The sequence below is a fragment of the Parasteatoda tepidariorum genome, chromosome X1 (genome assembly GCF_043381705.1).
Source record: "Parasteatoda tepidariorum isolate YZ-2023 chromosome X1, CAS_Ptep_4.0, whole genome shotgun sequence".
NCBI lineage: Eukaryota > Metazoa > Arthropoda > Arachnida > Araneae > Theridiidae > Parasteatoda > Parasteatoda tepidariorum.
The window spans coordinates 26627257-26654147 of record NC_092214.1 but is presented as its reverse complement, the minus strand read 5'-3'; the positions used below and the strand labels follow the sequence as shown (position 1 = coordinate 26654147).

Sequence of the window (26891 nt, the reverse complement as noted above, 5' to 3'; positions counted from 1 at the left end):
ATTATCAAACTAAAATAAAAATTTGTAGTTAATGAAAAATAATTAAGGACATCCTAAAAGACAATTGTGCACAAATTTTTTCATAAAAAGTATACTAAAATTAAATAATAAACAACTTAAAAGCTTTTTTATATAATTTAAATTGAAAATTATGAGACAATAAACATTTAAAGGTGCCTTTTTTTTTAAAAAAAAAAAGTGGTTTTTATTTTTAAAATAAATTAAAATATTCATTAATGTCCCTTTTCAAAAAAGATACTAACAAAATAAATATTTGTAATTAAACCTATATACACAGATAATTTTACTAGTGTGTAATTATTATTTAAACAGTGATTTATTAATTTTTTTAATGGAATATGAATAAATGGGCAGTGTTTTTAAGGGATGTCGGCTTAATTTTACTAAACCGGCAAAGAGGGCGCATCAAAAGGCAGAGGCAGGGCTGGCAGTCCTTCTAAAAATGCTTAGGAAGAACATTGATAGATAATTGCTAATTGTTTATAGTTGCATATTTTTTCATAATTTCTGAATTTTTCCTAATTATACTTTTTTTTTTATAGAGCAGCATTTTATTTAAAAATGTTCTTTCTCGAGAGTGTTTTATACCCAGCTCTTCGTATGCTGTGTGGAAAGGAACTGAAACATTGGCAGAAGATGATCCTGAAATGTGGCAACTTGTTCGGGAAGAAAAGCATAGACAAACATCTGGGTTAGAGTTGATTGCATCTGAAGTAATTCGATTTATCGTTTTAGTTTGAAGGCTTAAGCATAAATTTTTATTAAGCCAGTTATATCTTTTAGCATTATTTTTCGCTTTTCAGGTACATTTAACTCATAATTATCTGTGGAATATACTGGTGTGTCATATGTAAGCTATTTTGTAGAATAAAATGATAAATAAGAACAAGTTTTTTTTTTTTTTTTTTTTTGTGTGTGTGTGTGTGCAAATTCAGACACCTCTGCCTAATTTGAAATTGAATTTTTTTAAAAACTTCCTTTATTTTTGTGTAACAAAATGTATCTAAAATATATTTTTTACAAGAAATACTTTGATGGTCACATTCATAGAAATAGACCAGGTGTAAATATGAAATTGGAATTTTTATTTTATAATATATTACATTTTTATTTCTATTTGTAGAAAATTCAAAATTTGAAAAGTATCAGCCAAAAACTTAAATCTTTACGAGTAAATTAAATTTTCTGAAATAAATTTAATCTCTTTAATTGAATTATGACTTAAATTTTTTTGCACATTATATCACTATGCTGTCAATAATTTTTTTTTATAGTTTTATATGCTTGCCATATATATATATATATTTATAGATAATTAATCATTTTTAACTCATAAATTACAAAATGAACAATGGGAAATCTACTTTTACATGAGTATTAAAATTGGTCCCCTTCATAGCTATTATAGTAGTTTCTGTATTATTTTTAATAATTTTCCATTTAAATATGATACAGTTTTTTAAAAATACTTTATAACTAGCATTACAATTATTTTGCAGAATTTTGCTAGCAGAGCCTGTTTAGAGGCTTTAGGTTCTTGTTTGAATAACAAGTACTCTGAAGGTTATCCTGGACAAAGGTATATTAAATTTTTATTTCTATTCATAATTTAGCTCTTGTATTTTATTGTATTACCATAATATTAACTTTTTGTACTGTAAAAATTTTGACTGTGTATGAACAACCTCAAAATCAAGTCCAGAAATTTGCTTTCACAAATTGCTATTTACTTCTAAAATTTTGCTATAAATATTTGTGCTTAAATTTTAACTAAGATAATCTTATGCTCAAAATAGAAAAAGAAATAACTTAACTATCATTGCTTATTATATTATTTATTGATATTAGCTGATATTGTTTTTTCCTCTTAACTATTAATTTAACATCTAGTCAAAGTAGAAATGCTTAAACCCAAGAAATTAAATCTCTCATAAATTTTTATCATTAATCTTTTTGTCAAGAAAAATTGGAAAAATAATCTAAAATAAATCATTAACACACTTCTAATTATTATTTTATTATTCATGCAAAGTAATTAGAAGTTTCCATGTCACTTTTTGTTATTTGTTTCTAGAAGTTGTTACTTTTCTGAAATAATTATAATTTCATTATTATCTTCTTTTTTTGTGTGTGTTTTTAAAAGATTGAAATTCATTTTTCTATGTTGAACCTGTGAAATAATTAGTATACTACAGTATTTAAAGCTGTTACACAAAATTAAATATTTCATATAATTTTACAACTTTATTATGATTTATGAAAAGGAGTTCCTTATTTGTTATAAGGAAATGAAGGAATGATCCATCCAAAACCAGGGAAACCAAGAAATAGCTACCCAAAGATGCCTTAATTGATTTTATTTATGAAGATTTTTTTTAAAAAAAGCAGGTTTAGTAATTTTTTTTTTAAATAACGAGATGTAGGTAGGTTTTTTTTTCTTTTTCAAGGAATGAAGATACTCCATGACTTTTTTGAGGAGGGACATTTATTTTAGAAGAGTAAAACTTGTATGCAGAAAAACAATTAAATTAAATTTTTTATTTACATTAAAATTCTAATTTCTTTTGCAATTTCCATGATTTTATAGCATCATTAAAATTTGAAATCACAAATAACCATTTTGTTTGTTCACCAGTTTGTTCTTTAAAATTAGGATTTTGCTCATCGCTCTTCATTGCTTATAGCTTGACAGAACAGAATGGATATTTTTTAAAAATTATAATCTAGTTCTATTTACATGAGAGGAATTCTCTTTTTAACTGTAGCAGCCATTACAGTGGCAACATCTACTTCCTTCTGTTACTACTTCATTATTTAATTTATCAAATAAGAGTAATGTGTGATTCATTTTCTGAGAGTCCTCTTTATTATGAAATATTATGAATTGACTTGTTATGAGAATAAGTTGCAAATTAAATTACTTGAGAAATCTTAAATACAACATAATCAAACTTAAATTTATTTATCTAAACTGCAAAGTTAGAATTATAACTATTATTCTGTAAATGGTACAGAAATTGACAAATAAGAAAAAATAAGGAAAGTGCAAATATGTCCTATTGAAAATTACATTTTTGACATTAAAAATCTTCTGGAATAAAATAGTGAAACATTTTCCTCTCCTCATCTCTAAGTCAGACTTGCAGATTTCTTTTCAACATTTATTTTTCCTTCCTTTATTGCTTTACATAAAATATATGCATATTTTGCATTTTTAATTAAATGATAATTGTTGGGAGGCCATGATAGTTCAGTGGTTTGTTCATATTGCCATTCTTTATGTCCAAGACCTTCTTTTCTGTTTCACAAGAAATATCAACTGTCTTATTAAAGAATAAAATTAACTTCACTATTCTATATTAATTTAGTTTTCTTTATAAAATGAATTGAAAAATATTTTTTCACTGACATGCGTTTAACTCTTTAGTTCAGCACTGATATACTTACAAGATATAAAAGTTTATTTTAATAATTCCGCACTTCCTTTTATTTGAAAATCAAATTTTTACTTTGACCTTGCATATTTTTCTAAAAACAAGGCAGTTGGTTAGAGAAATAATTGAAAATTTACTCAAAAAAAAATTACTTTGACTGTAGCTTTTCATTTGATGTAAAGTTCTTTGCTGTAAATACTTTTGGGTGCTTTTTTTTCTGTAAATGTATTTTAAATTCCCATCATATAGTACTGAAAATACTTTACTTTTCTCTTTTTGATTAAAGATTTAAATGGAGCCTGTGAGTCAAAAATAGTGTTATTTTAAGAAAATTTTATAATCTTTCTTTTTTCAGAAACAATTTTGCCCCTTATATGGCTCTTTCTTTTCCTCTAACTTTTTGTTGCTCTAGGCTTCCTGGAGTTAAGTTTAAACAAGATTTTTCAAAGATATCTGCATAGTTTTATGGCTTTTATTATTTCACATCTTTGTTTCTTATAAAAATATTACAATTAAGTAATAATGGCAATTCTTTTCATCTTCTTCATGCAGTCAAACCTTGACGTCACAAACTTTGATAACTCAAAGTTTTCAATATTTCAAAAGATTTTTATACCCTACTCAGTTGCTACGTAGTTAATAGAGAAAACAAAAACACTTGTAGCAGAATACATTTTTTGGTGACCTGTAGTTGAATATTATACCAAAATATCTATACCAAAATATTGAATTAAAATTCTAGATTTTTATTATCCCAAATTTTCTAAATCTCAAAATTTTTGTAGTCAGCCCTTGAATTCGTGGTACATTAAACGTAATTTAAAATTTTTATGTTTTGATAGAATATTGAAATTGAGCATCCTATCAAAGAATTTATACATATAATTAGGTTTACTGCTGCTAATTCATTGTTATAAATGGGTTTATGCTGTTTCAGGTATTATGGAGGAACAGAAGTTATTGATAAAATTGAGCTGTTGTGTCAAAAGAGAGCACTTGAAGCTTTTCACTTAGATCCAGAAAAATGGGGTGTTAATGTGCAACCTTATTCTGGCTCTCCTGCTAATTTTGCAGCTTATACAGCTTTATTGAGTCCTCATGATCGTTTGATGGGCTTAGATTTACCTGATGGTGGTCAGTAAGTACAACTTCAAAATCTAACTTTAAAAGTATTAGAGTTTCAGCATAATTTGCTTAGCATCATTATTTCAGAAATATTGTAGTATCAGACTGATAATTCTTATTGCGATTTCAATTTCATAGCTAAATATATAATTATGTTTCATTGTATTAAGTATTTACTGACAATTTATTTTTTTGTTATCGTAAGTGGTAATGAACTAAATGTGTCAGACAGACTTCCTTCTTTAATTATTTTCAATGTTCTTCAAATGTAATATGCAATAACTATTTATAAAACAGTTGAAGAATTTGTATGAAATACTATTTTACTATTTAATATTTTTATACAAAACTGTTTTAATTTCTTTAAATTTTTATCATATTTCTGGTGTGAAAAAGAGCATTCATTGTTTATGGCAAAAATTACAGTATTGTTAGAATGTATAGATATAAAGTATAAATCATGTTAAATTAACTATGTTATATTAAATTAATCATGTTAAAATAATTAAATTTTTGCTGCTCTGGAGCAACACTATGATTAGTTTTCAGATTTATTTCAAAAAGAACAAAAATAATCATTTTTCTGATCAGTTGACTAAAGTTGGGCTATGCTTAATATTAAATGTCTTATTGATTCCAAAGTAGCTTAAAAGAGTTTTCTTAAAAATCCATTTTGTTCTTCTTATAGTTTTTATCTATGCATTACTTTTTTTCTAATTTACTTAAAAAAATTTTTTTTTAAAAAGACAATAAAATACAATGTAGTTTCATAATAAAAGATTCATAATACAATCATAAAAAAATTATAATAATTACATGCCAATATGTTAAGTTTTTTCTTTATTATTTATTAGTTTAATTGTTTTTTTTATTATTATCTCAGTTGTATTTTTTCAAAACTTATATCTATATAATCATTTATAAATCATTTTTGCTTACATGAAATCAATATTATAGCTTAACCCATGGCTTCATGAATGATCACAAGCGCATCTCTGCAACCTCAGTTTACTTTGAATCTATGGGATATAAACTAAATGTGAGTTGAAGTTTTTATATACATATTGCATACAGTTAAACATTTTAGTTTTTTTACTAGATTTCCAAACTTTTTGTAACATTTTGCATAAATGATGAAAAAAATCTTTAGAAATTGAATTTTTAATTTGATTTTAGTTTCATTTTTAATAACCTCTTAATGCCGATTAGTTGTGTGACAAAAATAATGTTACTTGACTGTGTTAAAATGTTGATCATAATTGTATTGATTTAAGTAACTAAATTATAGGAGAAATAATGAATAAATTAGTTTATCAAATGATGTAATATTTGTATGCATTACCACAGCAAAGTGGCCACAACAATTCAGGACAATTTCGTCATTATTGAGTGATGTAAAAAAGGAAAGTATTAAAGTAACTTATGAATCTATCTTAAATCAAGATTCTAAAATAATTCTAAACACAATAGGCAAAAATGTACCAATATTGCAACTAACCCACAATTAATAAACAAACAATTAGTATTAAACAAATGCTACTAACCATTGGGATCCACAAAACAATATATCTTAAAGATACGAAATTAAAACAAAAATTTACTCCTTTCAATTTTAGTCTTAAAAACCTTTGGTAGTAAGTTTACTACCAAAAATATTAAATGGCAACAACTATTGAGATATATTCCTATGATTAACAATTAATAAATATTTTTACAATTATTTCAAGAGATAAATATGTTATAGTTAGTCCATGCTAGAGATATTCGCAATCGCAATGCCCAAATACGCTATCTGGGGAGAAGTTCGGTTCCATGCCTTTGACCATTTCCTCTCTTCTTCTTTTCAATTGTATAGAAATGTACTACGATGTTTTCCCCCTTAATATTTTTCATGTTTAATTGTTAAAAATATTTCCATGAAGCTTTCTTTTAGTACTATGTTTAATGTATTTTTCTGTTCCATATAGATTCCTAACTTAAAAAATTTTAATCTATTTAAAAATCAAGACCAGAACTAACGTACTTCCTTCTTTGACTCTCCACTCACTAATGGTGAAAGCATGTGAAGTGTTGCTATAGGTAGAGAGTTCTGCTGTATGCCACCTGTAGCCCATTTCAATCTCCAACAGAAATTAATAAAAAATATTAATTTTAAAAAAATGTTTTTTTTTTCAGAAAAGAAAAAATTTATTAAATTTTAATGTAATCTATAATTAACCTACAAATTGAGAATAAACTCCAAGTAATAATGAAAGCCAAAATAATTTTTAAAAAAATATAGTATTCGTTATTTTATTTTTAAAGAACCATTTTACATTTGCATATTTTAATTACTGCATTTTTGCAATTTATTTTTCTTAAGAAAAAATATCTGGCTTATAATCTGGAATTCGCCCAATTACTCCTCAGGCAACACAATAATAAATACGAATAATAATCTAAGGAATTACTCGCCATTTACAAATCTTTTTATTTTGACTTTCTTGTTCAATATTTTAAGGCTATTCTTAATTTATCAAAAATGACCAGTTACACAAATTAATAAAATTAACAAAAATTGAGGTACACAAGAGTTCATACTTCTGAAAATTAGAATTGCAATAGAATTAATCTATTGAAAAATATCTGCACTAATATTGAAAATCTAATTTTTAAAATATTTCCTTTATCTAAAAATAAACCACTGCCACATCATATAGGTATGAAAACAAAATTAAAGGTAAACAGTTTTAATTAAATCCAAACAGAGTTTATTTCAATTTAAGTATTCAATTCAAGTATTAAATATAAGAGTCAAACATTACAAAAGTAATGCTAGCAGGAGAAGATCCCTCTGAGCAAAAATTACATCCTCTCTGAATTTAAGAATGTACAAAAGCGAGAAGATAATGATTTTTTTCCAAGCAGGAAACTTAAATGTATCATAGACCTGCGACTATCTCTAATAATTCAAATAATATGATTGACTAAAATTTACCTTACGACGCAAGTATGTGATCTTTTTTACTTATTTGACTAAAAAGAAATTAGGATGAATAAAAAAGCACAAATTAAATAACAATTTTACTTCAAATTTAAGGAATATTTCAATGAATTATGAAGGAAAAAATTATTTTAAATAATAAAGAAACAATTTAAAATTATGTTTAAAATGGAAATTTAAAATAAAATAGATGCCGGAAAATATCCTTGTGCCGAGCTCTTTTCTCTTAAATAGACTTACTCTTTTAAATGATTTTTCAAGAAGTGACTTATTAAAAGACTTAACCCCTATGTAGAAAACATCATTGGTGAATACCAGTGCGGTTTTAGGAAGGGCAGGTCTACAACTGACCAAATATTTAGCATAAGACAGATTCTGGAAAAGACCAGGGAATTTGGAATTGGTACCCACCACCTATTTGTGGATTTCAAAACTGCTTACGACAGTGTAAACCGGAAGCGACTCATTGAAGCTATGCGAGAATTCAATATCCCGGACAAGCTTGTACGACTCACCACACTTACACTGTGTAAGACCATGCAGAAAGTTAAAATCCAAAATGACTTCTCGGAACCAATGGAGGTAAAAAATGGTGTAAGGCAAGGCGATGCTTTGGCATGCCTACTCTTCAATTTGGCATTAGAAAAAATTATCAGAGATTCAGGAATCAATACCAGAGGACATATCTTTCATAAGTCTGTCCAAATTTTCGCTTTTGCCGATGACATTGACATCATAGCTCGAACACAATCTGACTTAAAGCAAGCCTTTCTATCCATGGAAAAAGAGGCAGAAAAAATGCATCTCACTATTAACCAGGAGAAAACCAAGTACATGCAATGCACCAAAATAACTGATTCTACAACTCACTTGCAAATTGGTGAATACAAGTTTGAAAAAGTAAACAGTTTTGTTTATCTTGGTTCTGAAGTCAACGTTAATGGCAATATCGCACCCGAAATACAAAGAAGAATCAATAGTGCAAGTAAATGTTTCTATGGATTAAAAAAATATTTAAACTCAAACCTACTAAAAAGAGATACTAAACTGTTAATTTATAAATGCTTGATCAGACCTATCCTAACATATGCCTCAGAAACTTGGACAACAACACAGAAAGATGAGAATTCCTTGGGAATCTTCGAACGTCGGATCCTAAGATCCATTTTTGGGGGCAAACAAGTTGATGGTACTTGGTACAGACGTTCAAACTCACAACTCTATCGGGCCCTTAGAGAGCCTGAAGTTGTCAAGTACGTAAAAATTCAAAGAATTAAATGGGCTGGTCACATCATTCGGATGAACAGAGAGCGTCCGACAAACATAATCTTTTCGGCTCAGCCCATCGGATCAAGGCCCAGAGGTCGACCAAAGCTGAGATGGGCCGACTGCGTGGAAAGAGACTTTTCAGTCTTAAAAGTCTCAAACTGGAAGACAACTGCCAGGCAGAGGCAGGCCTGGAGGAAGTTGATTGAGAAGGCCAGGGCCCACCCGGGGCTGTCGTGCCATTGAGGAAGGAAGGAAGGAAGGCTTATTAAAAGAGATATGTTTAAGTGAAACCTGTTGGCTAATGTAAATGGAATTCTTCAAGGAATGGATTGATGGAATTTAATAGATTCTTCAAGTGTTTCTTTATATTTAACCCCTTTGCACCAGTATTTTTCAAAAATATTTTTTTGTTGTTGTTTTGCTCTTAATCTAAGCCCTTAGAATGTTTTTTCTGCATAGATAGATTCTAATTTAGAATTTTCTACCCTCTATATAAGTGTGATTAATCCTAATGAGTTAAAAGGATTTTTAGATTATGTATTTTGTAATGCAATTTGGCATATTATATATATTTAGAATTTGTATCCACATTTAATTCTTAGGCAATAAGCTTGAAATAGTCTGCAAGTGATAAAATTTTTGTATACCTTTTCTTTTTAAACGAAAGCACAAAATATTGTTTTATATGAAATTTTTTATTTTGTTGTGCTTGGTAGATTTATTATAAATTTTTTTTAGCCTGATACTGGTTTGATTGACTATGAAAAGTTGGGAGACATGGCTAAACTTTTCAGACCAAAATTAATTATTGCTGGCACCAGTGCTTACTCAAGACTTCTGGATTATAAACGCTTTCGAGAAGTATGTGACTTTTTGTCAATCATATTGCTCTTTTTTTTCTAATTGCTCTTTTATTTTCCAATGTCCACCTAATTGACACTCGTCATTCAAGTATTAGTAAGGCAGATTTGTAGGCCACTCTTTCAGGGGTGCCATATTAGGTGGGATAATATTGCTCCCACAGTAAAGACTGATAGTACAGAGAATGATAGAACATTCATGTGTTGTTCAGGATTCGAACCCAGGACCTTTCTGACGTGAGGTCAGCTCTCTGACCACTACACAGTCCGGTCGGCTATTTTAATTACTCTATTCTTTGGCAAATTTCAGTAAAATATAAGTACATAAAAAATATTTTTCATTTAAGAGATCACAGTGTCCTTTGGACAATTTTTTTTTACATATAAGTAAAACAAAGAGTTGTTTAGTTGCTTTACATAAAATTTTAATTTAAAATCAATAATTTATTTTCTTAAGTTGGTAATATTGTTAGATTTCTTAAAAAATTAGCAATTTTTAAATGTCTAGCGCTTCTAGTTCTCCATATTTTTCAGAATTTTTATTTGCTTCATTATTGTAATTAGAAAAAAATTAAAAACAAAATAATCAATTACGCGGGTGTATAATGGTAATTTATCTTCAAAAATCTATCTTCTATAAATAAAAAAAATCCTTCGAGATTTTTAAATAACATCTAAAAATTATTCATTTAATGAAGCATTCTAAAGTTTTCTTTGTTGGAAAAATTAATACTTTATTGCCTAAAATAAAAATCATTTCTATTGCACCAAAGCGGCAAACAATTTAAATTTTTTCTCTTAAATGTCGATTAAGACATTTATGTGGTAAATAAATTAGGTAGGATAAATTAAGCAAGTAGAGCATGTCAAAAAATACCTAGAATTCATAATAATTTCATTTAAAAAAAGTTGGAATTAGAAAAAACAGTAACAAGTGGTAGTGCTGAAAAAGAGGTTCTTAAAATAATTTGGATTTGCAATAGAATCAAACACGTCAAAAAGTAATTTTCTAATATATCATTAAAAAGAAGTTGTTATTCACATCTAAAAATTTCCATGTTGTAACATCGTATTTATTAAAAATTTTGGAATGCAAAAAACTATGTAAGAATGGGTAAAAAACAATCCAAAAACAACTTGTTTTTCCATTAAATCATCACAAATAGAGTTTGTCAAACAATTATTACTCTAATACAAAATTTGCATGTTTTAATAATATTGTTTTAAAAATATCAGAATTTGAAAAAGCATGTAGAAATGGCTGGGAAAAGGGAAAATAACTGCTTATAAAAACTATCATCAAAAGAAGTTACTTTACAACAGAATTATTGCAAATCAAGTGTATCAATATTGATAACACCTGAAAATCATACATCATTATAATAAAAATCTCAAAATTTGCAAAACCCTCTGGAAATGGCTGAAAAACGATATATAAATGCAGGAAAAAGGATTTTATAGCAGAATAGTTCGAAGAAGAAATCCTGTCAAATTTAGGCATTTTTTTAAAAATATATTTGGATCAAGAGCATGTGGGGCAGAAATATTCAGCTAAATAGAAAAAAGAGTGATCTGTCCCACAAATCTAATGAACCTGCGACGATGTTATATACATATTATGAGGATGGTGTATCAAATATCAGTACTTATTTTTAAGTCTGTAAAAAAAGACAAGCCATTATTGGCATCATTAATACTTTGTTAGCTGTGGAAGTAAATATTTCTGTTATTGCCGTTATTTTTACTGTGGTAACAGTTTTTTTTCCCACCCTCCAAAGCTGATAACTACAATATCACCACCCTACATATTCATGGCACTTATTATTTATCATAATCGGAGTTATGTCTTTTAAAATGTGATATTCAGAATTTTCCATAGTTTTTGCTTGGCTTAATAGATAATTTCAATTTTATTTCATTCGTTTTTGTTGATTTTCCACTAATTAAGTTTATAGAAACTTGCTACAAAAGAGTATCAATATCGGAAATATTTGGTTTCATGTACCTTTTAAAATACAAATTCGGTAACCTAATTCCCATAAGTTGCAAAGTTATTGTTAATTTTTCATGTGATAACTTTACATAGGAAACTTAAGGTAAATAATTCATAAGAGTGTGCAATAACACTAATTTTTGATTGATTATAGCTGCAGGCTAGCAAAGCACTCTTATTAAAAAATATGTGTCAAATCTAATGGAAAATTCTTTCTTTTACACTTATTTAAATATATCTTTGTTGCATTTCTGATACATTCTTTCTTTTTTTTAATAATGCATTTTATTCAAGCTCTGTTAAGTGTAGTAAAAGGTATATGTTAAGTGTAGTAAAAGGTATATGATATATGGTCAAAAATGTAATTTTACCAGCATTTTTCTGCTCCCAAAACCAAATTTATTTTTCTCCAAAATATTTTTTTTCTTCTGTGCCAAAATGGTTGTGTTACTATTTTATCATTCTAATACTTTAGTCTTTTTTTTGAGTTTTACTTTTTAAAATATCCCAATTAAAAAAATTAATCGATCAAAAATTAAATATGTTGAAATATTTTACTAAAAAAATATCCTGTTTTGTAATAAACAAAATAAAGTATAAACTTTTCAATTTGGGCCCTGAGTCTTAAAATGCTTAAGTTTTATCCTAGAATTTATCAGTTCAGGTTTTTTCTGAATTAAAAAAGCTCTTGCTTTCAAAAGAAAATTTTTTTACTTAATGTTATCATGAATAATAGTACCATTTCTGAAAGATTTTTTGATTTATCAAAATTCACCAACTGTTATGACTTAAAAAAATTTATGATTTTCTGAAAGATGCGAAAATAAAGTTAATAGAAAGTTTGATTTGCAGTTTTAGAGTTTTTACCTATCTGTATTAAACTATTGGCAAGTTTACTGTGAAACAGTGTAAAGCGTTGCTTTTTATGTTTTTGTATTCTTTAAAAAAATATAATTGGTGTCAAAAAAATTTTTTTAAGCAGTTACTGGTAAGGTAAAGACACTTTATATTTATAGTGAAGAAATTTGAAATTTTAGTTTTGATGGTTGAGATAAAAAATTATCAATGACACTTTACTACTTTTATTCTGGCTTAAGATAAGGTCTTCAAGCAACAGTAAATTTTTTGAAAATAATTGTAGCTCTTTCATGGTATTGCAAATTATTATGATTATCTTTTACTAAATTGTCACTAATTAATATTATTATTCATTTTTTTTTTTGAACTTTACCACATTTGTCACATATTTAATAATTTTTTAAAGCTTATTATTTAAGATTTAATACTTTTCTTAGGTATGTGATGAAGTTAAAGCAGTTCTTCTTGCTGACATTGCTCATATTAGTGGTCTTGTAGCAGCTGGTGTTATTCCAACACCATTTGATTATGCTGATATTGTCACTACAACAACACATAAAACACTTAGAGGTGGAAGGTATGTTTTAATTATTCTGTGCTGTTTAGTTCTAAAATACTTTTTTATTAGTAACCCTTTTTTATAATATTGTATAAGCATTGCCTTTTCATTTCATTATAAATTTTCAATTTTATTTCAAAGGGGAGAAAAAAGCTCAAAAACATGTTTGAAAAAAATTGAAGAATCAAAATAAGAGTGGAACAGCTATAGCAACTAAAAAGCATTTACTAAATTATTGTGTGGTTAATATAAATTAATATTTCATAAATAAAATAATCAACTTTTTTCAGATTATTAGTTATCTTTTCAACTCCAAATATTAAATATTGCGTGATTATTTATAATATCACATGTGTGAGCACAATTTGTTCTCCAACTTGTCTCAGGGTTCTTGCTGTCCTAAAATGTCCTAAAAAAGTGCTAAATATTTTTTATTTTGGCGTTTTGAAAAATTTTTTGAGTGATCGGATTCCTTAAATCGGTTTCCCTAAATCCTTAAATTCTGTTGCCTTCAGCTCTCCTGCTGCCTCCATCTTTTTAGAAGATTCTTGGGCTTTGGGGAAAGAAGTTCTTTCTTCTGAGATTTTATGGGCTTTAAAAGTTGTAGAAAGCTACTACCCCTACAATTCTTCTAAAGACACTGGAAAATTATTTAGTACAATGTTTCCAGGCAGTTCAATATTACGTCATTTCACCTGCAGTGAATCTAAGTGTGCATATCTCTGTCATTTTGGACTTGCACCTCATTTTAGCATGCTACTTCTGAAGTGCATTGATAATGCCAAGTTTTATGCATTGCTTTTTGATGAGTCTTTGAACAAAGCGACACAGAAGCAGTTGGATATACATATCCACTTTTGGAACCCAGTAAAGAACATTGTAGAGACACGATACTTAACATCAGCTTTTCTGAGCCATTCTGTAGCAGATGACCTTTTAGCCTGCTTTTATGCATCAGTCAAAAATGTAGACCTTAAGAAATTATTGCGGATTTCTATGGACGGTCCTGCTGTCAATTGGAAGTTTTATAATAATATTCAAGAAGATTTGTTAACAGAACATGGTGTTCAATGCAATGCAATAGGAAGTTGTGGGCTTCATATTTTAAATAACGCATTCTACAAAGGTGAATCTGAAACAGAATGGCTCATTGGTTCCATCCTGAGCTCAATCTTCTATCTTTTTAAAGATTCACCCACAAAAAAACAAGATTTTATTAATCAATCAACTGAGAACAAATTACCACTAAAATTTTGTAACCACCGTTGGCTGGAAAATGCACCTGCAGCTGAAAGAGCAATATTGCTTTGGAATGATCTGAAATCTTATGTGAAAAATGTTGGCAAGTTTAGAAAAGTGAAATGTAAATCCTTTTTAACTTTACAAGAAGCAATAAAAGACAAATTAATTCTTGTTAAGCTGAACTTTTTCTTAAATGTGTCGGAGCTAGTTTCACCTTTTTTGAAACTGTATCAAGCAGATCGGCCACTTTTACCATTTTTTGCTGCAGATATCCAGGATTTGGTATTACATAGTGTGCAATTATATAACATTCTGAAGCCAGAATCTACAGAAAACTTAAATTCTCTGGAGAAACTGTGCCATTTTAATTTTTGTGATGAAAAGAATTATGTCTCTCTGACAAAAATCAGTGTAGGTTTTAAAGGTGACCAAATTTTAAAGCAGTTGGCCTCAAAAGTTATTTCTGACCGGGATCATATTAATATAAAGAAAGATTGCAGAAAGTTTATCACCAAAATGTTAGAAACTTTACTAGAGAAATGTCCAATAAACTATTCTGTTGTTAGAAATGTTGCTTGCATCAATCCAAAATTAATGTCAGAAAACAAAAGCAAGTGTGTTCTAAAAATGAGAAACATATTAAATTACTTAAGTCAAAAATAGAAAATTGAGGAAAAAGATTGTGACAAAATTAAGCTGCAATTTGCATCATGTATAGATTAATTATGTAATTTTTACTTCATGAATCGTGAAACACTTTATTTGTATTTTTTTAATATCATGTATAGATTAAGTATGTTATTTTTACTTTACATCAAGTGCTAATTTTTTTTTCCTTAGTCCTAAAGAAGTGCTAAAAAAGTCCTAATTTTTTTTTTAAATAATTGAGCAAGAACCCTGTGTCTATATACTATAAATACTATACTAATAATATAATATGAGGTATGGTATTTTTCCTATTCTAATGTAGTATTCCAAAAAAAAGTTAATTTGAAAATATAAATTGCATTTATTTTGTAATAGTGATATTAAATAATATAATCTTACCTTTATTGTTCAATCAAATGCTTTGTTTAGAATTATCTATAAAAGAGAAAAATGAAGAAAATAAAATGTTTTTAAGAATATTTAAAGAAATGTATTAGAAAGCCGGAAAACAAACTAATGAAAAGATATCTTTTCATCAGCTCACACGATTATCTGCTAAAAAAAGGAGTGCTTTCTAATATTGTATCGATATAGCCAAAGTAAATTATATATATACAATAGTAAGGGAACTCAAGATTGAAATGAAAGTAGAATATATTAAGTATAAAATATATGAGATAAAACAAAGCAAAAATATGTAATATAAATTGTAAAGAAAATACGGAACAAATCACAAAACGAAATCTATTATAAAGCGAGAAGCATGTACCAAGATCTTTCAAGAATGATTTAAAATATTTTCGTAATAAGATGTTCTATTCAACATTTTCGTAATTCATTCAACCACAATCTATTTCGACATACCATTGATCTGAAGCGTATGAAAGCGCCAATCATTTTATGAAATACTTGAGGGTTCGAATACTGAGGTGGATTCGGTGGGAAGGATTCATGCATTCTCATGACCAATTCTGTTGCATTTTGCAAGAGAGATAATCTTTTTAAATAACAGTAGAATTAATTATTTATAATTTTGAATAAAAAAATTTTACACAATTGTATAAAGTAATTATAAGTTTAAAAACATTGAATGATTCACTCAATATTGAATGTAAAAATTGTGAAATTGTTTTTATGGTGGCTAATATAATCACGAAAAGAATTCTTTGTCAGAAACTAGCTATTATATTAGGATCATGTAACTTAGAAAAATATTTTGCATTTTGTTAACATATGAACTTTCAACAATATGAAGAAAAAGAATTATTGGTGTGCATATCCTAATTATAATATTTTTTAAAGTGCTTAAAAACAGTTTTTGAGTGCTTAAAAAGTACTTAAAAGGTGCTTATTTTTTGCTGAAAAATTTGACTATGCACCCTGAAAAATGTTATCTTTTATGGCGCTTTACTGTGGTACTGAAGGGCGTTTGACTTCTTAATTGCCTTGGGTTGGCCAGAAAATGGACGTTTGCAAAGTAATAAAATTTTACTGGATAATTGAAAGTTTATATAAGATGAGCCATGATGACTCAGAGGATAGAGCGTTCACCTTCCAATGAGGGGAACCTGGATCGAATCTCAGCGATGGCTCGTGTATACGAATTCTGTATCCAACTTGCGCCGACCACAAGGCTGACATGAAATATCCTCAGTGGTTGACGGATCATGGATTAGAATCCCCTTGCCGTCAGACTAACTGTGGGAGGTTCTGGTGGTCTTCGTGTAACGCAAATGTAGGTTGGTTCTATCAAAAAAATCTTCACAAAGGCAAATTTCACCAAATACTTGACCTAGGAGTTCTCTTGTCTTCTGGATTGGGTTAAAAATTGAAAGGCTACGAAGTTGAACATTAGTAGTCGTAATCCCAAAATTTGAGTTTGCTGATCAGCAACAGTTATAAAGAAAGTTATAACGTTGATATTTAATTTTACAATTTTAATGATTTAAGAAAATTAGCATTTATTTAAAAAAAGAAAAGAAATCTAATCTTTCAAATACATCTTTTCGTTATTTTGTTTTCTGGCTTTTTAATTTTTTCTTTAAATATTTTATAGAAATATTTTGTTTTAATAATTTTTCTTCTTTTTTTATTAATCTGTATTATTTTCCATGCTTTCTCTCTCTCTGTCTATATATATATATAAAGAGANATATACATATATATATATATATTCACTGCATTTAACAAAGAGGTATTATTATCAAAATTAATTTGAATTATTCGCAAGAATCTGCCATCAAAATGTTATTTTAAAGGAATAGTCTAAACTTTGATAATTATTTTTTATGCATAGTGCTTAGGGTAGATTTTTTGAATTTTTTCTTCCTTTTTTGGTGTGGTTTCTTCACATCTGACATCTCTGCAATTTTTTCTAAAATTAGTGATATACTTAGTCCTTTCCAGGGTGGCTACCAACCCTGGAAACAGAGATTGTTCATCATATTTATTTCACTGATTATGGCATCACTTTATTTGTGCTCTTTAAAATGCCTCGGTCTATTATTATAGGCTCTTTTATATAACCCATTGTATCTTTAAAATCTTAATCAAATACTTTTTTTTTGTCATCAGAGTTAATTTCAATGAATAATTCAGCTTTTTACATATTAAATAATTAGATAATCAATATTTTTCAAAATCAATTACTTATTATCTAAGGTGCATAGTAAAATTAATAATGAAAATTTTCTATAAAAAGCATAATAAATGTTTTTGTTTTGCATAATGAAAATTTAATGTTTGAGACACTGAAAAATTAATAATCTAATTTCTAATTGGTAAATTTTTATATTACTATTAAAATTATGTAAAGTTTTATTCTGGAAATCTCAGAAAATTTTTTTCTCTGTATAATGGTTTCCCTGATTTCATGGTATTTCTGATTTAATATACTGTAAAATCTCGCTACAACTATATTTTGGGGACCAAATAAATATATTGTTGTTGAGGGATATACTGTTATATCAAGGGCCTACATACTTTACGGACACAATAAGATTCTTTTTAATTTTAATGTTATATATTAACTGTGAATGTATTTATATATTTCATAAAAAAAATTTGCAGAGTGTTTATTATGGTTAATTAATTTTAAAAAATTTAAATAAATTCCGAAAATATGATCGTAAACATACCTGAAGACCATTTTTATTGGAAAAAATTCTGATATTTTTGTTTGTTTATTAATTTTTTCTGTCTTGTAAATCAACTAACAAAGTATGCATTGAATCCGAAGCATGAATATGATTTTCGTTTGTAAATGGAAGACTTGAAAAAAAATGTCCTCTGAGATTTTACCAAATCAAGTGCTTCCTGGGGTGAATACAAGGATTGCGATTGACTTGGATTATCATTATCTTCTTCCTCATGATTAAATTCTTCATCATTATTTTCCATTTCATCGGTAATTTCAGAGAGGATCTCTTTATCAATAACTCCTGCGAAAACTTTACAATCATATTCGCAGTTAAATAGTCTTTCATGATAACGCTATATTTTTTGTCCATTTTTTTCCTCAAGTTCGGATGAAGACTTGAGATTAAAAGCACATTCTTGATCATCTGAAAGATTACTGTCCATGGAATTTTCATCACAACCAGTTACAGTTTAATCTAACCCACACAAACCTGCCTTTTTTCAACAATTCTGAATGGTTTTCTCTGTTAATTCCCACCTATTTCCAGCAATAATGTCACATGCATTCTTAACATTTACAACTTTAAAAGTTCTACTTTATTTTCAATGTTTACAAGTATCGATTCAACCAAACGTTTCCTGTAATATCCTTTAAAACAATTATGCCCACATCGAGTGACTGCAAAATGGAAGTGCAGTTGACTGGGAAATAAACAATTTCAACATTGTGAAGTTTTGGAAATGAGGTATGAGTAGTGCACTTGTCAATCAACAATGCTATTTTTTTTCTTCCTCTTCTTCATTTCTTTATCTAACTTCAGTAACTATTCAGAAAAAAATGTAGACTTCGTCCGAGCCTTTTTATTTGCTTTATATTCTGCTGGAAGACTTTTCACATTCTTAAAGCACCTTGGCTTCAATGTTTTGCCTGTAACAAGAGGTTTAATTTTGTGTTTCTGTACTATTGGTATGCGGAAGAACAGTCAGTCTTTGTTTTGATTTCTTTGTGCCGTAAAATTTTTCACCCTTAAATGCCAATTTTGGATCGGGTAAGAGTTGAAAAAATAGCCTAGCTTCATCTGCGTTTTAAACATTCTCTTTCTCATACTTTTGAGGAACATCCTTCATCTTCTCCTGCCCCCATTCATTTCTCTGTTTAATCAGAACAGCAGATTTTCTCACTCTGTGAACTTCCTGGAAAGTTATTCCACGACGATCCCAAAAATCTGTTGGCCAAACATTGCTAGCTTTAAAATTTTTGTTCCCTAAGCTATTCCTTCTGTGTTTGTGCACATAACAAGGGTCCATTTATTGGGATATTTGTTGCCCTCATCTCTTGAATCCACATTAAGATGGCAGCATCAATGTTTTCATTAGTCTTGACATTTAGTCATTTTTGCTTTGGATTAATTAAATTTGAAGTCAGCCTCTTCAATCTGTTTTCTCTTCTTGAGGAACATTGCAACTGTAGATTGAGATAATTTGTATTTTTTAGCTGCACAACCTGCTTCATTCCATCATCAATATCGCTAATAAAGCTAAGTTTATCTTGAAATGAAAGTTGGGTTCTCCCTGCTAAGAGAAAAATACACTAGTGAAAAGAATTAAACACACTTAAGACTCATTAAGCGGAAAGTTTTGGCACCCCTGAGTGGGAAAAGTTTTGATCCTAGAATTTGTGCCAGTTCATAAAACACTGCATGTAGTTTAATGTAGGGAAGAATAGAAGGGAAGCAACATGCACTGATCAAGTGACTGTGATGATGACCTCATCAATAAGAACAGTCAGTGTACATTTTTTTCTCCTCCCCTATTTATCTTCTCAATTGATGTACTCCTCCCATCTTCTACTGAGAAATTATCTTTCAGGTGTTAATGTGATGCATGTGATCATTTGTGACTCATGATCAGCTTTAAACTTGGAGGAAATGAAATCAGATAGGAATGTTACATCTGTGACTTCTTAAGAGATAAGGGAGGCAATTCAAAGAGTGAAAGCTCTTGGGGGTGGTCTATGCAATTCAAGGATGAGGTATTTAATTCTGAACACAAAAGCCATTCACTGCAGTGAGTCTTCTCTTGTCAGAAAAGAAGGGGGGAAATGGCAAAAGATGATAAAATAAGATTTTTTTACATTATTTGAAAACCAATTATAAATGGAAAAAATAAGGCAGAAATTAAAATAAGATTAAAAAGAAAGTTTTGCAGGGGTTTTTGCTTCAAAGAATATCGCATTATTGAGAGGAGGATAACATTAATTCATATTCAAGTTCGTAGCATATCATATGCAAGTTCACAAAACATCATAATAGAGGGCATTATTGTTGTATGAGATATCGTAGTAGCGGGAGTTCACTGTATACAACAGGGCTGATTGTGCTCCGGAAAAAATCTGGATTTCCGGATTTTTCGCTAACTGTGATCCGGAAATTTCCGGAGATCGAAGGTTCAGACGTTTAAAAAAATCCTTGATCGCTAAATTTTCTGGAAATCAAATTTTCCAAGGTGGAACTTAAAAACACAGTTTATTTTATTTGTCTGTAAGGGAGATCCAGAAAGATTCTTTATAAGCTTATATTCAAGATTAATATTCATTTTTTATCAGTAAATAGTTATTATAATCATAAACTCAAGAAAGAAAGACATATTTGTAAATTTCAATTACTTCTCCAGGTCATCATAGGTATGTGTAAAATTTTAAATATATTTTAAGTAAACTAAGAAATATTGAGAAAAAGGAAAAAACCTTGGTTAAATTTTTTTCGATTCAAACTCTTTTTTTTTTTACTTAAGAAATTTTCCAGAATTTTGACTTGGGCTCACAATCACCCCTGATACAAGCCAGGTGAGGCATGCAAAGGTGAAAAAAAAGAAAATTATGCCTGATCAGAATTTTCTTATGGCCTAAGTATGTTGGACAATTTAATTTTTGGGACGTTATATATTTTTGTATTTTTGAAATAAAGAACTTTCAATCAATTTGTATGTAGGGATTGTTTTGTATACTAAATACACACAAAGTCTACCATTTTAAAATGAAGATAATAAGATGTGACTTAAGCTACAGGAAATGTTGCATGCATTTTGGAGGAAGAGTGCAATTTCACTTTCATGGTTACTTACATTTGTTTTTTATTAATTTATTTTAATTTGTATTAATTTGTATTTTTAGAGCTGGTATGATTTTCTTCCGCAAAGGGGTGAAAAGTATTGACAAAGCTGGAAAAGAAATAAAGTATGATTTTCAACAAAAAGTTGACTTTGCAGTATTTCCTAGCTTGCAAGGGGGGCCACATAACCATGCAATAGCATCTGTAGCAGTAGCACTGAAACAGGTAATGCCTACAAGTATATAAGTATATGTTGCTCACATGTTCTTGAACTGAGAAAAAATTGATTAAAAAATTTTTTTTAAATCTTTAAACCTGCAAGAAATGTCTAAATTTTGTAATTTCATGTCATTTTGTTTTTCTTGAATGATATCTTCCTTTTTATAACAAACATGGATAATAGTAATATGGAAATACAGACTAATATAAGAAAAATATTTGTTACATAATATATAACATAATACAGCAAACATAACTAATAACATAACAAATATAGCTAGTTTGTTATATGATTAATATAACAAACTAGCCACCTTCAGTAATTGACTTGGTCTCCCTCCAAGACTGTAGGCTTTGTGGCTCTTCATAGATTAATCTTTCAACCATCAAGTAAAAAAAAATACTGGGTTGGCCATTCAATTTAGAATAACCACAAAAAAAAAGCTTAGCTGGTAACTTATTCAAAATTATCCATTGGAATGGACTATGTTGCTCCTAGCAACATTTCTTAATTGTTTACTTCTCTCTCACAGACTAGCAGCTCTATTTAACCTTTGATTAAAAAGATATAGGCTTCTTGTGTTGGATTGATTGAATTTTATCAAATGGCAATTTGGCAAATTAATTATACTGGTAAAGTTTTTTTACAAGAAAAGAACTCAAGAAAACCATCAGGGGGTCAGTGGAATGACACTGGAAAATAAATCTGAAAAAATTATTTATCTTAAAAAAATGATTCTTTATAATATTTTTTTGAACAATAGAAAAAAATAGGTTGAGAACCAACTAGAATTTGCTAGACATAAATCTTTAGGATACCCTATTGTGGATGTCAAAAGACACTAAATATATAAGAAAGTGTCTGAATGGCAAAAAACATTTTTTTTCTCAACCAAACGATGCAGAAATGAATAAAACATGCTCACCAACTTCTTGATAATGGCCAACTATAACATCAGTTTGACATTAAAGTTTATTTTATAAAATGTGTTTGTAAAAAGTTCATTTTGGAAATAAGATTTATAGGAGAAAGAATCCGTGTTGAGACCTTTGCATTAATTTTCATTCTTTGCCCACATCTCACAGACATTGGTTTTTCATGTTATTACACACACTGGTAAACGTCAAAGTTATTTCAGTATCCCTAAGATATTTTACTTTCAAATGTAATTGCTTTTTTCTGTGCAACAAAATGTATGGTTTTATGTATAATATGCTAGTTATCTATTCTTATCAAAAAAGGTATTTTGTTTTCCTAATAAGATATATAGTTTTATTATTTGTCAAAAAGTTGTTACAAATATATTTTTCTGTTCACGCATAACAATGTTAAATAATGATTTATCACATTTGAGTGTTATAAGGTTGCCACAGGCAACTAAAATGCTACTATTTTTGACCTGAGGTGACTATGGCAGCTTTTTTGCCTGAAAAGGCTAAAAAAGCATCTATTTTTAGGAAAAGGAGACTATTGGGAGACTTTTCTGTGCTCCTAGCAATGTCTTTTTTAGTATAAATTGTGTTGACAACCTGTGGCCTGCGGTAGCTTCTTCTGAACAAGAAATAAAATATGTTAAACTGCTAATTTGAGACATCACCTCTTAATGTGCTCAGTTTGAACAGATTCCATTGTAAATCTATTTTATTTCTCAATCACCTTTTCAATGGTTATTACTACGAAATTCTGCATGATTTTAGAAAACCCAATTTTTAATACGATATTATGATACGTGAATTTGGAATTTGAATAATCACTTTTCACATTGTATATATATATCTAAATCAGTAATGTTTTTAGAATAAGTATGTTTTTTTAATAAAAAAATATTTTTTAAAATGATTTCTAATAATTAAAAGTATTTAATTTTCTGCAAATATACTAAGTTTTTGATACAAAAATTATCATATTTTTCACCAACATGACTAAATGAATCATGGTATATGACACTTAAATCATTTAATAAAATGTTAGTCGTATTTTTGTTCTTATTTAGGCAACTATTTTCATGCTTTAGGCTACTAAAAGCAACTATTTTGTTCATTTTTTCTGTGGCAACTTTAGTGAAGGATACACAATTTTTTTATCACTTGTATTTTACTCCTTTTTGTTAATATGTTTTAAAATTTAATAAAATATATGCTAATTATTGATAAAATATATGCTCAAATCTGAATAAAAAATCTGATTTTTTAAAACAATTTTTCTGCATTTATTTTTTGTTTTATACCTTTTATGCCGGCCAGGTGGCCGAGGGTTTGCGTTCCTGACTGCGAAGCGAATGGCTGTGGGTTCGAATCCCGCTCTGGGCATGGATGTTTCTCTCTCTCTGTTGTCTTCTGATGTGTGAATTTATAAATGTGGCCCACCCTATGAACGGGTATTTGTGGCAGTGTGGCGTCAGTAATGTTGCTCGCCTCCGTGACTTTGGTTCACAGGTGCCCACTGGGTAATGATAAATGAGCAACATTTCCGCCATCTTCTAAGGCAAAGAACGAAAGTTCAGTGCCTGCCGTTATTAAATATATATATATTATGCAAAATCTTTGATTTAGAAAATTAAACATCATTGATTTATGAATTCTAAATGGCAGGCAGTTATTGTGGGTGTTTTTTCTTCAATAAATCAAAATTTAATTTCTGAGTTTTAATTATTTTAGTTATTTTCGTCCAGTAATTTGCAATCTTTGCGGTTTTTCATTCTACATTTTTTTGTACATCAAAATATTAGATAATTAAAAAAATTCTGAATAAAATTTTAACCGGAGAAGCAATTGCATTCTTTCCAGTTAGTGCATACTAATGTTTTACTCTTTTTTTTCTTTTCAGGCGCAGTCACCTGAATTTAAGGAATATCAAGAACAAGTTTTAAAAAATGCTAAAGCCATGGCTAAAGCTTTGATGGACAAAAAATATACATTAGTGTCTGGTAAGTACAATCTAATTGGGAAAAAAATTGTGAAATATGTATCATAACATAAAAAATTTTAAAATATGTATCATTACGTAAAAAAATGTGAAATATGTAGCATAATGTAATTCAAACTTTTGGCAGCTGCCTGCAAGAAAGTAAATGAAATAATAATAATGAAAAACATCTCATAAGGAGACCAATTTAAAAGGTATGCATCTTGCATCCACCCCCAGCGTAAAGAAAGATCGTAAGCTGGAAATCCACTTACCGCCTTGGCAATTGTAATTGGAGCGAACAGATAACGAAGTATCCCCTATTCTTTTCTCCAACCCCTTTAAAAATAACCAGTTGATTCCTCCTAATCAGCTCCAATAGAAATGACAAGGCGAGGAGGTGGGGTACATCCTTCTTTTAATTATTTTCTTCTCTCTTTCTAAGCTCAGTCATATTGTGTTAGTTTCATTGAAGGAGAAGGCATTCTACCCACTAAAGTTCCACCCCAAAGATTGTGAAGGTGAAACTCGTTTCCGCTTTGCTCATCCCTTCTTGAGAATTTTTTTAGTGCGCACTTAGTTATTTCTTATTCCTGTTGTTATTGGTTTCATTATTATTAGTTTTTCCTCAAATTGTTAACTGTAAATTTTTAAATCTTTTTTTAAATGCTGATTAAGGATTCTAATATGCACGGTGTAGCGCCTCTGTAATTTGGGTCGGAGCAGCACGTTTGATAACTTTAAAAAATTTTTATCGATGCAGCTCTTTCACCAAAAAATACGGTAATTGCTTAACTAGTGGAAGAAATGCCTTGATACAGAGATGATTCTGTACCGCAATCTGGAAGTTTCCCAAAATCAAAGGTTCAGAAGTTTCAAGAAATCATTGATCACTTATGTATAAAAATTCTTGTATAGTTTATTTAAAAATATTAGAACTAGAATTTATACTTGACATCTCTATCATTTGTAAAGATTTTTTCTGGTAGAATAATAAATGCGATTAGAGATAAAAGAAAACTTATACATAATTATTCTTTTAAATTATGCTGCACATAATTTATCTAGAATTTCATGTTTTGAAAATATCAATGATTTAAATTTATGAAGAAAATTTTTGGAAATGTGTCATTAATGATTTTACTCAAGAAGTTTTCGGGATTTTTGAGTTACGCTAACAATCACCTCTGCTTGATAGCTTTCTATTTACAAACATCTAACATGCAGTCACAATGTTTACCGTTAATGATCTCTTTTTGCACACTAAAGTATTTAGACTCAAATTATTTTTAGTAATCATTTTTGTACCAATGTTCCAAAAACAGAGCATGGACTTTGAGTATTATGTTTCATATGTTCATATGTTTCATTCATCATNTGCAGTCACAATGTTTACCGTTAATGATCTCTTTTTGCACACTAAAGTATTTAGACTCAAATTATTTTTAGTAATCATTTTTGTACCAATGTTCCAAAAACAGAGCATGGACTTTGAGTTAGAATTTAATGAGCAATTAAAATTTGAATAATATTATTCATCATATGTTTAAAATTTACATCATAAAATATTTTTTTGTATTTTGTTTATTTCCATTTCCATAAAAGTTTGATTTTATATGAATTTTAAAATCTAGATATAATTTGTAAATTTTTATCCTGCTTTTATTATAATTTTCTATTTTATTAAAGGACTACAATACTAACAAGATTTTAAAGGGATAATATAACCCTTTGTTAGGATCAAAATTTTACTTTAAAATTTAAAAGTCAAAATATTAGTTTAAAATCATATATTCCATTTTTGGGGCGTTAGCGTTTTAATTGTTCTATTTTTAGATTTAAATTGATTCATATGTTGTGTGCATTTCAATCAGCTTATATTATGACTAGGACTGGGCGATATTAGAAATTATATTTCGTGATATATCGTCAGTTTTGCATCGCGATATAGCGATGTATCGCGATATAGTATCCAGAACAAGCAAAATAGGGAATTTAATAGCATTTTTAATTAGCCATGGGTAGAAACATTTGCAATATATTTGTAAAATGTTGCTGCGGTCATCGTTTTATTTCATGAATCGCTTTTTCCAATGAAATATATAGCAGGGACTGATTCTGTAATATCTCAAAGAATTCTTCAGTAATTATTTTATTCTTTTGAATTCTTTTCTGAAGTTATTCAAGCCTGACAAGTCTTGAGAATGGGTGATTATATTTGAACTCTCGAAACATGTCGACTTTTACTTCCCTCTTCATATTCTAATGCACATTCGTAAGGTTTTCTATAATCTACGATATTTCTATAACTCAAAGAATTGCTGAATGCTTAGTGGCATTTTAAAAGCATTGAAATATGTTATGTTTAAGAATAAGATATTGAAATATACGATAAAAGCCAGATGAGTTTTTATCGTCAATTATACTGTTTTACATTTGGATCTTGATCATTATTTTGATAAGGATTTTACACTCGTTAAAGTAAACATATGCATTTTAATATTTTAACAGGATTCATGTGGTCTTT

At 28.5% G+C, this 26891-nt stretch overlaps 1 protein-coding gene across 1 annotated transcript in view; it reads left to right on the top strand.

The window, feature by feature from the left end:
* LOC107456714 (serine hydroxymethyltransferase, mitochondrial) overlaps positions 1–26891 on the top strand; it is a 36301-nt gene that overhangs the window by 2538 nt on the left and 6872 nt on the right. The window contains exons 3-10 of the mRNA XM_016074656.3: positions 564–734; positions 1521–1600; positions 4393–4593; positions 5538–5619; positions 9571–9693; positions 12981–13120; positions 21303–21465; positions 24287–24386. Coding sequence (XP_015930142.1) covers positions 564–734; positions 1521–1600; positions 4393–4593; positions 5538–5619; positions 9571–9693; positions 12981–13120; positions 21303–21465; positions 24287–24386 — 1060 coding nt within the window. The remainder of the gene's footprint in view (positions 1–563; positions 735–1520; positions 1601–4392; positions 4594–5537; positions 5620–9570; positions 9694–12980; positions 13121–21302; positions 21466–24286; positions 24387–26891) is intronic.